Below are 16,070 nucleotides of genomic sequence, written 5' to 3'. Positions count from 1 at the left end.
AGATCCCAATTCAGCTGCCTGTCTAAATGCAGCCTTGCAGTCTTCCATGACCTGACTATGAGGATCAAAATCGTAATGTATCTTTGGTAAATTGTCACTGACTGACTACTCTACAAATGATGAGTAGGCTAGTTATTTATGATGGAAGGTGATTTGTAGATCAGGCAGTAGGCACGATGAACAATCTCAATGACTAGGTGAACATACTTGATCAATCAATAATTGTGATCAATTCATTAGTCCATATTGTATATACAATCTCGTCCGAACACTCGCCCATGCCCATCCCTTCTTTTCAAGTGCGCAGGGGCTTGTCCAGCGTGGTTTTCCAAACTTGTTTGCGCACGCCCAGTGCACAGACCGCCCAGTGGCTTGAGATTTTTGAAAGCCATTTCGTCCGGCAGCAGCGAATAACAGCACAGACGCCGGCTGAGACAACAAAAGCAAGAGAAGGTATGAGAGCTCTTTGTAATCTCATCGCTCTATCAAATTACACATGTACATTGTTGGCTAGTTTGTAGAGATATAAAACTGCCGTAGCCATTTCTAATTTCCCATCGTGGATAATTTAGCTTGGTAAGAAGTTAAGTAACTAGCATTAGCACGCTAGGTAAATGGCTAGCTGCGCACTAGCTAGTTACTTGCAGAATATTCATTCACAGATAGTACTATACCACGCATTAGGGGTTAGTGCCACTGCTTTGCGAGGACACTACAGAATAGGCACTTTTTTTACAGGACATTATTTCAGAACTAGTTAACGTTAACTAATTCGCTCAAATGTAACACGCGCATCAGATACTAGCGCGCAAGAAGACGTTCTAAGTTAGCCATGGCATGGCTGTCATTTAGGCTATTTTTGCTAGTACTGCTGGCCTACCAGACAGCCATGGCTAGTTTAGCCTGTTATTAGTTAGCTAAGTAACTTAGCTAACATGCTCAGTCATTCGGTAGCTTACGTTTATATTCTTGAAACTAGTGTTGGATATTTTTATCCTACAGTTCTAAACTAGTGAAACGTAAGCATTGTTGAATGAGCACCATGCCAGAGTACAGTGCTAACATTGCTAGCTAGTGAGTAACTGCAGCCTCCAAGTCCCGCCCCAAATTTACTGTGATTGGATAAAGTTTCTGACCTCTGGAAAATAACGAATTCCATTGGAGCACAAAGATGATGCAAGGCTAGCTTGATTGGCTGAATACAACTATCTATACCTTCAGGTGTCGTCGTCGTGCGGTGAGATATTAGTGGGTAGGTGTGAAGTTACTGCGCATGATTAGAAAGTGGGTAGCTGGAGACGCCACTGAATGACAATAAGCACCTCTATCGTTTTGTTTGTCTAACTTGTAGTTAATACAATCATTCACACCTGCACTGTTGGAGCTCGGCAGTTAAGTATTTCCCTGTACACTGCAACTAAATCTGCGACCCTGTGAATGTGACTAAATAAGTTGTATCTTATCAGCTAATAGTCATCTAGTTGAGACCATCACTATGTCTAATGTAATGACTGACTGTCTTTCCAGGGCACCATGGAGCTGAATGATGGAAACCTTCAGACACTCACAGAATTTATGCGCAAAACTCTGGACCCGGATCAATCAGTCAGACGGCCAGGTATGGGAGCTCAGAGTAGAATGCATGTTCATTTAAAACACCCATGCACTGATCAGTCATGGTATGAACATGCATACTTTGGGCATTATGTACAATTTCCCATTGCTTGACTGGAATGTTCTTATTTCCCTCATTTCTTCCAGCTGAAAAGTTTCTTGAGTCAGTTGAAGGGAACCAGAACTACCCAATATTGCTGCTTACATTATTGGAGAAATCTCAAGACAACGTGATCCGGGTGTGTGCAGCTGTCACCTTTAAAAACTACATCAAGAGAAACTGGCGCATAGTAAGTTAGTGGTTGCCTGAATATTGGAACAAATCGAAGTGTTATGAGTTGTGCAAGTATTGTTGGCCCAACGTTGGCATGACAAGTCTTACTTTGTATCCTAATATCGCTTTCAGATTGAAGATGAACCAAACAAAATCTCAGATCCTGACCGAACCACTATCAAGGCCAACATTGTACATTTGATGTTGAGCAGCCCTGAACAGATTCAGAAACAGGTATGTCTGCACAAGAGGCAAGACCTGTTACCTGTCAATCTATTGTACATAAAGTCAGTGAGCTGGTGCTGGTTTGAATTACTTTAATCAGAGGTTCTTAGAATCCATCTACATGAGTTCACAATCCTTTAGGATAATCCTTTTACGTAATAAAAAGGGTCATTTCCATATGTATTAGTTTTACTCTAGTGTTTACTGTTCTTCTACAGTTGAGTGATGCCATCAGCATCATCGGCAGAGAGGACTTCCCTATGAAGTGGCCGGACCTCTTGACAGAGATGGTGACCCGCTTCCAGAGCGGAGACTTCCACATCATTAACGGAGTGCTCCGGACCGCACACTCACTTTTCAAGAGGTTAATCACCATGGGCATGACACGTGGTCCTCTAATGATAGGCGTAATAGTGAATTATGTCTTTGGTTAGTTTTTAAAGATGTTTACACTGATCTTCTGTTTTCCAGGTATCGTCACGAGTTTAAGTCGAATGAGCTGTGGCTGGAGATTAAACTGGTGTTGGACACGTTTGCGAGTCCACTGACTGAACTCTTCAAGGTTGTTTACAGAGTTAATCAACCCTAACAATTTCAATATTTCAAGTAAAAACAACAATTCATGAAATTGGTACTGCCCATCGCTTGCTTTTAGTTTGTAGGACCTAAATTATTCAGACATGGGAAGTCATTGTCTGTTATTCATGTATATTGTTTCTCAGGCCACCATTGAGCTGTGTCAGACCCATGCGACGGACATCAACGCTTTGAAGATCCTCTTCTCGTCCCTTACTCTGATTTCAAAACTCTTCTACAGTCTCAACTTCCAGGTGTGTCTCTTATCTGCTTTATGACCACAAGGACATGCTGCATGTTGCTGAATTTTCATGTGCTTCTTTTCACTGGAGTAAAAGTAATCTCATTCTTCCAACTTTCACTGCCTTCACAGGACCTTCCTGAGTTTTTTGAGGACAACATGGAGACCTGGATGTCTAATTTCCATAACTTGTTGACCTTGGATAACAAGCTACTACAAACAGATGTGAGTGAACTTTCACTTGTAAAATGTTAGTGTTACTACATCAGTTGATTCAATCTTTGATGACCTTGTCTTTTTCACCCAACAGGATGAAGAGGAGGCAGGTCTTCTGGAGCTGCTCAAATCTCAGATCTGTGACAACGCTGCTCTTTACGCCCAGAAGTACGATGAAGAGTTCCAGCCTTACCTGCCTCGCTTTGTCACTGCTATCTGGAACCTGCTGGTCTCCGCAGGCCAGGAGGTCAAGTACGACCTGGTGAGGCTGCTGATACATTCATGTACCTTATCAATAGATCATGTGGACCGCCTGCTAATACATTTTCTCCTTTTTGTTTTGTGATATAGCTTGTGAGCAATGCTATTCAGTTCCTGGCATCTGTGTGTGAAAGGCCCCACTACAAGCATCTGTTTGAGGACCAGAACACACTCACCAGTATCTGTGAGAAGGTCATTGTGCCCAACATGGAGTTCAGAAGTGAGTTGAGACTGAAATAGTGTCTTGGGCATGAATGGGTATTTAATACATGCCATTGTACTTTAATGGCAGATATCTGCATAATGGTCTCTGGTACTGATGCATAGATTTCTTTGGTTTCCAGGTGCTGATGAGGAGGCCTTTGAGGATAACTCTGAAGAATACATCCGAAGAGATCTTGAAGGATCAGGTAATAACCCAAAAATGAGCTGGAGTATTGTTTAAGCATACGGTTGTTGACCCCTCTGTTCTGTCTCCTCCCTACAGACATAGACACTCGGCGCAGGGCTGCCTGTGACTTAGTGAGAGGCCTGTGTAAGTTCTTTGAGGGCCCGGTCACAGCCATCTTCTCTGGCTATGTGAACTCCATGCTGGGGGAGTATGCCAAGAACCCAGTGGTGAACTGGAAGCACAAAGACGCTGCCATCTACCTGGTCACATCTCTGGCCTCTAAAGCCCAGACAGCGAAGGTATGGTTATAATTTTTTTTGTATTTTGGTGTGTTTGTGTAACATTGCTGGGTTATAAACATGATTGCAGTAGACATTGAGTAATGTAAAATGTGTATCTTTTTAAGCATGGTATCACCCAGGCTAACGAGTTGGTGAACCTCACAGAATTCTTTGTGAACCACATTCTCACAGACCTCAATTCCCAAAACGGTACATATAAAGTTGAACGGATAAACAAATGATAAATGAATTCATTGTCACAGCTGTGGATTGCTTTATCTGCACTTTTATCAAACATGCTTTTACTCTGTTCTATTCTAGTCAATGAGTTTCCAGTGTTGAAGGCTGATGCCATCAAATACGTCATGATCTTCAGGAGTCAGGTTTGTTTTTGTTTTTTCTCCTCTGAAAATTTCACTGTCATGAGTTCAGCCTACTTAAAGGTTGAAATCAACACTTTGAGGGGCATGTGAATATCCAGTCCTCCTTTGTCCCCTCTTGTCTTCCAGTTGCCCAAAGAGCAGCTGCTGCAGGCTGTCCCTCTGCTGGTGGCCCACCTACAGGCGGAGAGCACAGTGGAGCACACCTACGCTGCCCACGCCCTGGAGAGACTCTTTACCATGAGGGGCCCCAACAACTCCACACTGTGAGTAGTTACCCAGCTACGTTAAGTCTATAGTTGATTATCTTAATCTTATCCAACACTACACAATGTGTTTCAGTATCACTCCTACAGAGATGGCCCCCTTCACGGAACAGCTGCTCAACAACCTGTTCAAAGCCCTGGCTCTGCCTGGCTCATCAGAGAACGAATATATCATGAAAGGTACGGGAGTTTGAGGGTTAACTGCTCTGCTACTAACTTAAATAGCTTTAATGATATGTCTAACTATCCTTTTGCGTCTAGGATGATTATCTATCCTAGGATAACTATCCTTTTGTGGTGACATGAGGTTGCGGACAACCTCATTACTACTTAAGCTTTTGTGGGCAATGGTTTAAAAAAAAAAAGTTATTTATATTTTATTTTAGAGTATGCGATCCTTGTTTTCTACCCTGACATCTCCTTCATTCTCTTCCAGCCATCATGCGCAGCTTTTCCCTCCTGCAGGAGACCATTGTTCCTTACATCCCCACACTGATTGGCCAGCTCACTCACAAGCTCCTCCTAGTTAGCAAGGTAGGTCACACCCTTGTCTGTGTGGTAGATGCATATACACATGAGCTGACTTGCATTGTGTCTAAGTGGCAGCTGTATATACCGGTATCATGTGTTTCTTTCAGAACCCCAGCAAGCCTCACTTTAACCACTACCTGTTTGAGTCCCTGTGCCTGTCTATCCGGATCACCTGCAAGGCCAACCCTACCACTGTGGGCAGCTTTGAGGAGGCCCTCTTCCCAGTTTTCACTGAGATCCTACAGAATGACGTACAGGGTATGTGGCTTTATCCTAGAAAGCAGGTTACAGCAGTCCATGTTAAGCATAAGATTGCTCATCTTAGGAAAGGCCTAGGAAAGTGAGTGGAAGGTAAATTATTTGTATTTATTGGGATTCCCATTAGCCGCTGACGATGGCGATAGCTAGTCTTATTGGGGTTCGACACATAACAAAAAATACTTTTAAAAATGTACATTTAAAAACATTAACGTGTGTGTGTGCATCGATCATACACATCTCAGTACATTCACACAAGTAGGTCACATTTGGGTGAGGCGTTGTGCCTTGAGGTGTTGCTTTATTTGTTTTTTTCAATCCAGGTTTGGTAATTAAGTCTTTCTTTGCAGCACTTGACCTTATGACTGGACAATAATCAAGATAAGATAAAACTAGAGCCTGCAGGACTTGCTTTGTGGAGTGTGGTGTCAAAAAGCAGAGCGTCTCTATTACAGACAGGCCTCTCCCCAACTTTACAACCATTGAATCTATATATGTTTTGACCGTGACAGTTTACAATCTAAGGTGACACCAAGTCATTTTGTCTTAACATTTTGTTCAACAGCCACATTATTCATTACCAGATACAGCTGAGGTCTAGAACTTAGGGAATGATTTGTACCAAACACAATGCTCTTAGTTTTAGATGTTCAGGACCAGCTTATTACTGGCCACTCATTTGAAAACACACTGCAACTCTTTGAGGGTTTCAGTGACTTCATTAGCTATGGGTGACTCATCAGAATACATGGACACGCATGCCTTCATTTAATGCCAGCCGCAGGTCATTGGTTAAAAAAAATAGAAAAAAGTACAGGGTCTAGAGAACTGCCCTACGGTACACCACACTTTACATGTTGGACATAAGAGAAGCTTCATTTAAATAAAACCCTCAGTTCTTTCGATAGAATGCCATATTGTGGATTTAGAGCAGTGGTTGAAAAGCCATAACGCATACTTTTTCTCTACCTTTTATGGTCAATAATATCAAAGGCTGCATTGAAATGTAACTGTATAACTATCAATTTCTTTCAACCAATCATCAGTCATTTGTGTCAGTGCAGTACATGTTGAGTGCCCTTCTCTATAAGCATGCTCAAAGTCAGTTATTTTGTTTGCAGAGAATTAGCATTGTATTTGGTCAAACTAGATTTTTTTCCCTACAGTTTGCTAAGAGCTGGCAGGTCTGCTCTTAGAACCAGGTAAGGCCGCTTTGCCCCTCTTGGTTAGCTAAATTATTTTGGCTTCCCTCCAGGCCTGAGGACAAACACTTTCCTCTAGGCTCAGATTAAAAATATGACAGGAGTGGCTGTCATAGTGGCTGAGTACCATCCTCAGTATCACCTCTCCCACACTACATTGACAAAATTCGAACTTACAATGCTTTTCTTAGAAGAAATAAAAATGCATGCGTATGATGGCTCATTGTTCCATTGTTGGCATTTCCTGCCTAAGACTGTCTACTTTGCCAATAAAATCATTGTCAACATCAAAAGGTTTTGTGTTGAATAAGCCATCTGATTCAATGAAAGATGGGAGTTGAATTTGTCTTTCTGCCCATAATTTAAAGTCCCCCCATCATTCTTTATATCATTGATCTCGGCTATAATACAGTTTATTTTTGCTGCTTTTAGTCACATAATTTCAAAATTTGCAGTCAGATGTGTAGTCAGAATTATTAGCCACTTTTGCCACATCTCTTTCAAAACGCACTCGCACATCTGAGCAATCTAATTTGCAGGTGCATGGCAACAATTGAACAAGATGAAGGAAAAAGGAAACTGCACACTGCTCTTGATAGTATCACTGATATTTAATAAGCTTACTTCGTCAGAGCTTCTGTGGATTTCTTAAAATTTGTACCCTTATGTAGACCTAGCCCCTCCCACATCCGTTCTACACATTGAATGGGGTTGAAGGCGAAGGGAAAAACATGAGTTCTCCCAAATATATCAATATGCTTTTCATAAATATTCCCGAAAGTGTATAAATAAGACGTATGAAACGCGTCTGTAAAATCACAATGAGGACATAGCAAGTTTACATTAGTCAATGGGTACATCATATGAAAAAAAAATCTATCTTTGTTGCAAATGTGCCATACGTCCATGCTTGTACATTTTGCCAAAATTACACAAACTTAAAACACAACAAGGCAACTATCCAGGCAGACAAGTGGTTGCAGGAATAGGCTCCATGCTAGAGCCATTGTCGAACTTTGTAGACTCTTTTATTAAAACTCATGTGCAAGCACTGCCATCATATGTAAAAGACTCTATAGACTTCAGAAACACGATCTCACCAATAACGGGTTTAAAAGAAGACTGTATTCTGGTCACATTAGATGTCGAGTCTATATACCAGCATTCACCATGTGGGGGGGCTGGCAGCACTAGCACACTATTTGGGAGACAGAGATACTAATGAATTTCCACCAACAAACTTCATTTTAGAGCTGAATATGTTTCGACGTATAACTATTTTAGGTTTGAATACTACCTCCAAGCGAATGTAACATCGTGGGCTCCACATTCGCTCCGAGTTATGCTAACCTTTATGTGGGTCTTTTTGAAGAATGTTTTAACAATGTAAATCCATTTTTTAATCAAGTCCTGAAGTGGTTTCACTATATTGATGACATTTTTTGCATATGGGAAGGAACTGAAAAAGAGCTGTCAGATTTTGACATTGACCTTAATCTCAAATTCACGATTGAACGTGACACTCAACGTGTTCATTACATCTATGTGGATTGGGAAATCAAATGTAACCCTGTTTACAACTCTGTATAGAAAAGAAACAGACAGAAATACTCTATTACAGGGGGACAGCTTCCACCCTGAGCCATTAAAAAGGGGACTTCCAAGAAGCCAATTTTTCAGACTGCGCTGTATATGCCACTCCACAGAGGATTATCTAGAAAAAGCAGCGGAGATTAGGTTTCTAAGAGGCTATTCGCCACAATGTGTGGATGAAGCTCTTGATTTGGCATTGGGAAAAACACGAGGTGAACTGTTACAAAAAAGACCCGCTAAAGAAAACTCCGTAATGTTCACAACTACATATAAAAGTGGGAGGTGTGGTCAACAAACACTGGCATATTTTATCATCGGACACAGCTTTGCCGGCTGAATTTAAAAATCCACCACTTATTGTGTATAGGAGAGATCGCAATTTACGCGATAAATTGGTTCATGCCAACTGCCAGCCACAAAAGAATAGCAGCCAAGCCCTTTTACGCCCTCTACCAAATGGTAGCTATAAATGCAGAGGATGCGCACAGTGCAACAATATGATAAAGTGTGAATATTTTTGCCACCCACACACAGGAAAACGGTTCCAAATAAATGACATTATTAAATGTCCATGTGGGCTCTGCTATGTCGGTTAAACCTCTCGTTCTCAACAGAGAATTAGTGAACACAAAAGTTCAATCAGGAGAAACGACAGGGATTATCCAGTCGCAGTACATTTCAATGACCTGAAGCATGATATTTCTATTTTTTTTTTTTTTTTTAATTTAAAAAAATTTGATTTGTGGCATAGAAAGTTAAGATTTCAGACTGGGGAGGTGATATCAATAATACTGAGTAGAAGGGTATGTTTTGGGATTTTCACGCTCCAGACATTATTTCCTAAAGGACTGAATGATGAAATGCCTATGTATGTTATGTTGTGAATTTGAACATGAATCAAGTGCCTATTTAAGATTTCTGTTTTTTGTATGATGTACCCAATGACTAATGTAAAGTTCTGACAATGCAGTAATAACCAACGAGTAATCTAACCTAACAATTCCACACCTACTACCTTATACACACACAAGTGTAAAGGGATGAAGAATATCTACATAGTTATATGAATGAGTGATGGTACAGAACGGCATAGACAAGATGCAGTAGATGGTATAGAGTACAGTATATACATATGAGATGAGTAATGTAGGGTATGTAAACATTATTAAGTGGCATTGTTTAAAGTGGCTAGTGATACATTTTTTTTACATGTATGGCAGCAGCCACTCAATGTTTTTAGCCTTCCTGTGACATCGGGTGATGTAGGTGTCCTGGAGGGCAGGTAGGTTGCCCCTGGTGATGCGTTGTGCAGACCTCTACCCTCTGGAGAGCCTTACGGTTGTGGGCGGAGTAGTTGCCGTACCAGGCGGTGATACAGCCCGACAGGATGCTCTCGATTGTGCATCTAAATTTGTGAGGTGCTTTTGGTGACAAGCCAAATTTCTTCAGCCTCCTGATGTTGAAGAGGCGCTGCCTTCACCACGCTGTCTGTGTGGGTGGACCAATTCAGTTTTTCCGTGATGTGTACGCCGAGGAACTTAACTTACTACCATGTCCACTACTGTCCCGTCGATGTGGATGGGGGGTGCTCCTTCTGCTGTTTCTGAAGTCCACGTTCATCTCCTTTGTTTTGTTGACGTTGAGTGTATTTTCCTGACACCACACTCTGAGGGCCCTCACCTCCTCCCTATAGGCCGTCTTGTCGTTGTTGGTAATCAAGCCTACCACTAGTGTCGTCTGCATACTTGATGATTGAGTTGGAGGTGTGCATGGTCACGCAGTCGTGGGTGAACAGGGAGTACAGGAGAGGGCTCCGAACGCACCCTTGTGGGGCACCAGTGTTGAGGGGTGGAGATGTTACCTACCCTCACCACCTGGGGGCGGCCCGTCAGGAAGTCCAGTACCCAGTTGCACAGGGCGGGGTCGAGACCCAAGGTCTCGAGCTTGATGACGAGTTTGGAGGGTGCTATGGTGTTAAATGCTGAGTTGTAGTCTATGAACAGCATTCCCACATGTATTCCTCTTGTCCAGATGGGGTAGGGCAGTGTGGTTGCGATTGCGTCGTCTGTGGATCTATTGGGGCTGTAAGCAAATTTGAGTGGGTCTAGGGTGTCAGGTAGGGTGGCGGTGATATGGTCCTTAACCAGTCTCTCAAAGCACTTTATGATGACAGAAGTGAGTGCTATGGGGCGGTAGTCATTTAGCTCTGTTACCTTAGCTTTCTTGGGAACAGGAACAATGGTGGCCCTCTTGAAGCATGTGGGAACAGCAGACTGGGATAAGGATTGATTGAATATGTCAGTAAACACACCAGCCAGCTGTTCTGCGCATGCTCTGAGGACGCGGCTGGGGATGCCGTCTGGCGAGGGTTAACACGTTTAAATGTTTTACTCCCGTCGGCTGCAGTGTAGGAGAGTCCACAGGTTTTTGGTTGCGGGCCGTGGCACTGTACTATCCTCAAAGCGAGCAAAGCAGTTGTTTAGTCTCTGGGAGCAAGACATCCTGGTCCGTGACGGGGCTGGTTTTCTTTTTGTAATCCATGAATGACTGTAGGCCCTGCCACATACCTCTACTGACGCTTAGCTTGTTTGATTGCCTTGCGGAGGGAATAGCTACACTGTTTGTATTAGGTCATGTTTCCGGTCACCTTGCCCTGGTTAAAAGCAGTGGTTCGTGCTTTCAGTTTCACGCGAATGCTGCCATCAATCCACGGTTTCTGTTTTGGGAATGTATTAATAGTTGCTGTGGGTACGTCATCGCCAATGAACTCACTCACTGAATCGGTGTATTCGTCAATGTTTGACGCAATGCGGAACATATACCAATCCACGTCATTGACCCTATCTTGGAGCGTGGTATCAGATTGGTCGAACCAGCGTTGAACAGACCTGAGCGCGGGAGCTTCCTATTTTAGTTTCTGTCTTTAGGCTGGGAGCAACAAAATGGAGTCGTGGTCAACCTTTCCGAAAGGAGAGCGGGGGAGGGCCTTATATGCGTCGCGGAAGTTAGAATAACAAGGATCCAGGGTTTTACAAGCCCTGGTAGCACAATCAACATGCTGATAGAATTTAGGGAGTCTTGTTTTCAGATTAGCCTTGTTAAAATCCCCAGCTACAATTTATGCAGCCTCAGGATATGTGGTTTCCAGTTTACAGAGTCAAATGAAGTTCGTTCAGGGCTGTCTGTGTCTGCTTGGGGGAATATATGCGGCTGTGATTATAATCAAAGAGAATTCTCTTGGTAGATAATGCGGTCGACATATGATTGTGAGGAATTCTAAGACAGGTGAACAGAAGGACTTGAGTTCCTGTATGTTGTGATGATCACACCACGTCTCGTTAATCATAAGGCATACACCCCCACCCCTCTTCTTACCAGAAAGATGTTTGTTTCTGTCGGCGCAATGCGTGAAGAAACCAGCTGGCTGTACCAACTCTCATAACGTGTCTCGAACGTTAGCCTCTGTCTCTGGAATGCTACCCTTGCTTGGATTTCATCAACCTTGTTGTCAAGAGACTGGACATTGGCGAGTAGTATGTTCGGGAGCGGTGTGCGATGTACCCGTCTCCGGAGTCTGACCAGAAGAACGCTTTGTCTGCCCCTTTTACGGCGTCGTTGTATTTGTTCGCCGGTTGGGATCCGATCCATTGTCCTGGGTGGTGGGCAAAACTGAGGATCCGCTTTGGGAAAGTCCTATTCCTGGTCGTAATGATGGTGAGTTGACGTTGCTCTTATATCCAATAGTTCCTCCCGTATGTAATTAAACCTACGATTACCTGGGGTACCAATGTAATAAATAACGTGTAAAAAAACAAAATACTGCATAGTTTCCTAGGAACGCGAAGCGAGGTGGCCATCTGTCTGCGCCGGAAATGGGTACATACACTATCAAGCATTTCACTTGGTGGCCTACAGTAACACCACAAAAGGAAAATACTTTAGATGTGCCAGGTGAACCTGCAACCACAACACTGCAATAACACTTGACATAAGATATTCTCTAAGCGTTACAGGATCAGGTAGTATCACTGGACACAGTGGTCCCAGCTACTGATGCCAACTGTATTTCGGTATCCTAACTAAAAAGGTAGCTAGCTAGTAACAACTTTTTCTATGGACTTTCCAAAACAACAAACCAAGCCTCGTTCCACAGGAAGTGGGGTGCTACCAGGTTAAAATGAGCATTGACATCACCCCTTCTGAAGGGTTTGTGGCGCCATCCTCTGAACTGCATGTATGCAAGCTTGACAAACTACACATTGACCTTCTTACATCAACTTTCCCCCCTTCTGTTGCAGAGTTTGTGCCCTACGTGTTCCAGGTGATGTCTCTGCTTCTGGAGATCCACACCAGCTCCATCCCTAACTCCTACATGGCCCTGTTCCCCCACCTGCTGCAGCCCGTGCTTTGGGAACGCACTGGCAACATCCCCCCTCTGGTGCGCCTGCTTCAGGCCTACCTGGAGAAGGGGGCTGCCACCATAGCCAGCTCTGCTGCTGACAAAATAGTGAGTAACATCTGGGGGCATGTTGGTGGTAATAGGACTCTTACTGTACATAATAATCTGTAACGTACCAGTCTTAGTTGAACTGAGGTGTGCAATTGGTTAATTGTGATAATCTGCCGTTAAACTGCTCTCCCTGTACAGCCTGGTCTGCTAGGAGTCTTCCAGAAGCTCATAGCCTCCAAGGCCAATGACCACCAAGGTTTCTACCTGATGAACAGCATCATAGAGCACATGCCCACGTGAGTCGACCACCTCCACCTGTCTATCTGATAACTAAATGAAGGACTTTGTATGTAATTTTTAGGGTGGCTGTATCATGAGTTGTCTTGCTCTCTCTTTCTCAGGGAGTCAATTGTTCAGTACAGGAAACAGATCTTCATTCTCCTCTTCCAGAGACTGCAGAGCTCCAAAACAACCAAGTTCATCAAGAGTGAGTACAGCTTCAAACTAATGTTGACATTGTTTATTTTGAAGTACAATTGAAACTGCACACACATCCTCTTGGTCTTTGTCATGCTCGCATAACAACAGTGTCTGGTTATATTAGCCTAGTTTCAAAACGTACATAGTGTGGCTCTGATCTCTCCTCAATGCTGCACATTTTCAAAGGTCCTCTTCTCCATAGGTTTCATGGTTTTTATCAATCTGTATGGTGTCAAGTATGGAGCCATTGCTCTGCAGGAGATCTTTGACAGCATACAGCCAAAGTAAGTCTCTTGTCAGATGAAATGAGACTGATGTGTTTTCCATCATTGATATGTTCATTAGTGTAGCCTTAAAGCAAAGTGTGCAGATCTGCTCGCTGAACACAAACCAGTCAGTTCTCCCTTTTGGTTTTAAAGGCCAACCATGTCATATGTGAAAGGATAAGCCTGGAAGTTTAATCATAGTCATGCGCAAAGGTATTCTCAGTACTGGGTCTTCTCTCTTGTAGGATGTTTGGCATGGTGCTGGAGAAGATAGTCATTCCAGAGGTGCAGAAGGTGTCTGGCCCAGTGGAGAAGAAGATCTGTGCCGTGGGCATCATCAAGATCCTCACTGAGTGCCCGGCAATGATGGATACCGAGTACACCAAACTCTGGTGAGAAACGGTCCTGAAGTATTATCACACTTTTCAGTGTTTCTAGTAAATTAATGGTCTGCTAAATTGTTTATTCTTTAGGACCCCCCTGCTCCAGGCCCTGATTGGTCTGTTTGAGCTGCCAGAGGATGACAGCATCCCTGACGACGAGCACTTCATTGACATTGAGGACACAGCCAGTTACCAGACTGCTTTCTCCCAGCTGGCCTTTGCTGGGAAGAAGGAGCACGACCCCATCGGCGCCGCTGTCAGCAACCCCAAGATCCTGTTAGCGCAGTCCCTCCACAAGCTCTCCACTGCCTGTCCTGGACGGGTAAGGTTATATATTGAAATGCATGAATACTGGGCTATGTTTAGAGGCATTGGGGCTCTTGGCTAAATCACTCCTTATAGCAGGAACATCTATACAGCAAGGCTACAAGAGATGGCACATCCACCTTGCGTTCCAATCTTCTACTCGCTTCATATGAGTCACGTTCAGTTTTAAGCAGAGTTCAAAACAAAATGGTGTAGAAGTTAAACCACCTGTGGTTAGTGTCTGCTCTGGGATTGGAAGGTGTGGGGTTTGATACCCAGTCAAGTCATATCAAATGCTACAAAAATGAAGGATATGTTTTGGGGATGAGGCCCTGCGACACATTAGTGTTCTGTCAAAGGTGTGTGCTTATACAACAGGCTGCCTCACGCTATAGATACAGGAGATGGGCTCCTGTCCTATGGTCCTTTATGTCTTGGACAATGCTTACTTATAAAAGTAAAGCCCCCGCCGACTGAGCCAGCCACTCCGTAGAGCGCCTAAGGTGCTCTAGTGCAGCATAGACTGTGTGCGGCCCCAGGGAAAGCAGTTAGTGTACAACATTTTGGCTCCTAGATTGCCAATGACTGAATGTTCTATTTTATTTTTGTAACTATTTAGTATGTTTAAAGGTGAATGGTAGATGCGAGAGTGCTGAAAGAGCAGTGGGTCGGATTCGAAGACATGCTTGCAGCGGTACATGCTTAGACTGCAAATAGTTGTTTATTTTGTGTAGTGTATATAGATGCTTACATTTTAGTAGTTGACAGATGAGTGACTCTCTCCTGTTCTCCCCAATGGCAGGTCCTCTCTATGTTGAGCACCAGCCTGAATGCTGAGGCCCTCCAGTACCTGCAGGGTTATCTCCTGGCTGCATCTGTGCAGCTGGTGTGAAGACACGACGGCTTCCGCTCTGATGCGCAATGGAGACCGTGACACTGCACAATGACTGAGCACTGTCTGTCGCCCATGGGCAACACCAGGACTGGGACAGACTCGCCAGGACTTAGTGGACAGAAGACTGACTGACTTTACTCATGGTGGATACTTGGACAATGGGTCAACATTTTCATCTATGAATTGGGATTTTTATGGTTTTAAGTGTTAAAAGAAAGTACATTTAATATGTTACCTTTAATGAGCGCACCAGAATATATTTTGTATTTTTGGGGGGGTGGGGCTCAGTCCCTAATTGGCTTGCTGTGCGGTTGGCAAGTTGAGCAAGGCTGTTGTCACCAACACTCAGCTTTGTGAACATAATGCTTTGATATGACTGTTTCTGCTTGTTTGTCGATTTGTCATTTATAACAACGGCCGGTCATTGTGAATTGACAGTATTCTAGAACAAGTATTGGCCCCAAAACATTATGCTTAAAGGGATACTTAAAGATTTTGGCAATGATTTGCTCTATTTCCCCGGAGTTCGATTGAACTAGTAGATACCATTTTTAGGTCTGGTTGGTATGAAGGAATTTCGAGGTAGTTTTGCGAACCAATGCTAACTAACCTTAGATACCCGTCGACTTACTCTGGGGAAGTAGAGCTAGGGCCTCATTTACAAAATCCTGAGGTATCCCTTTAATGTTTTTCTGCATGTAGCTAGTCATAGCATTGTCTTTTTGATGTGAATAAAGAGGCACTTGTATAAAACCGGTGCTGTTTAGCACTTTCAGTGACAACTCCTGTCGATGTGACTAAGTCCAAACTGCATTATGAACTGTCTGCTTTAGAGGGATGGCTGAAAAGCCTGAATGATTCCCAGTTGAACCAGTTAAATGATTTATGCAAGCAATATGCTTAACGTCATCTTTACTAATGGCTGCTCACCTACTAGACCTGCGCTGGTTCTGAGGCACTGTCCCAATCTGTCATACTCTC

General features: G+C 43.4%; 1 protein-coding gene across 1 annotated transcript; it reads left to right on the top strand.

Moving 5' to 3' along the window:
* The first annotated feature begins 303 nt into the window (after nucleotides 1–303).
* Nucleotides 304–15,864, top strand: LOC112254652 (exportin-2). The gene is made up of 25 exons (XM_024427381.2): nucleotides 304–453; nucleotides 1,528–1,618; nucleotides 1,762–1,904; nucleotides 2,021–2,122; nucleotides 2,332–2,477; nucleotides 2,585–2,675; nucleotides 2,836–2,943; nucleotides 3,063–3,155; nucleotides 3,241–3,408; nucleotides 3,498–3,627; nucleotides 3,752–3,817; nucleotides 3,895–4,097; nucleotides 4,205–4,289; nucleotides 4,401–4,462; nucleotides 4,589–4,725; nucleotides 4,802–4,905; nucleotides 5,162–5,259; nucleotides 5,364–5,514; nucleotides 12,608–12,816; nucleotides 12,958–13,055; nucleotides 13,161–13,246; nucleotides 13,442–13,523; nucleotides 13,751–13,897; nucleotides 13,979–14,210; nucleotides 14,997–15,864. The coding sequence occupies exons 2-25, from the start codon at nucleotides 1,534–1,536 to the stop codon at nucleotides 15,084–15,086; spliced, it is 2,916 nt and encodes a 971-aa protein (XP_024283149.1). The 5' UTR covers nucleotides 304–453; nucleotides 1,528–1,533; the 3' UTR covers nucleotides 15,087–15,864.
* Nucleotides 15,865–16,070: the final 206 nt, after the last annotated feature.

This window comes from Oncorhynchus tshawytscha, linkage group LG07 (genome assembly GCF_018296145.1).
Source record: "Oncorhynchus tshawytscha isolate Ot180627B linkage group LG07, Otsh_v2.0, whole genome shotgun sequence".
Lineage (NCBI taxonomy): Eukaryota > Metazoa > Chordata > Actinopteri > Salmoniformes > Salmonidae > Oncorhynchus > Oncorhynchus tshawytscha.
Note: the sequence above shows the minus strand (reverse complement) of the source record. Positions and strands in the feature narration are given on the sequence as shown.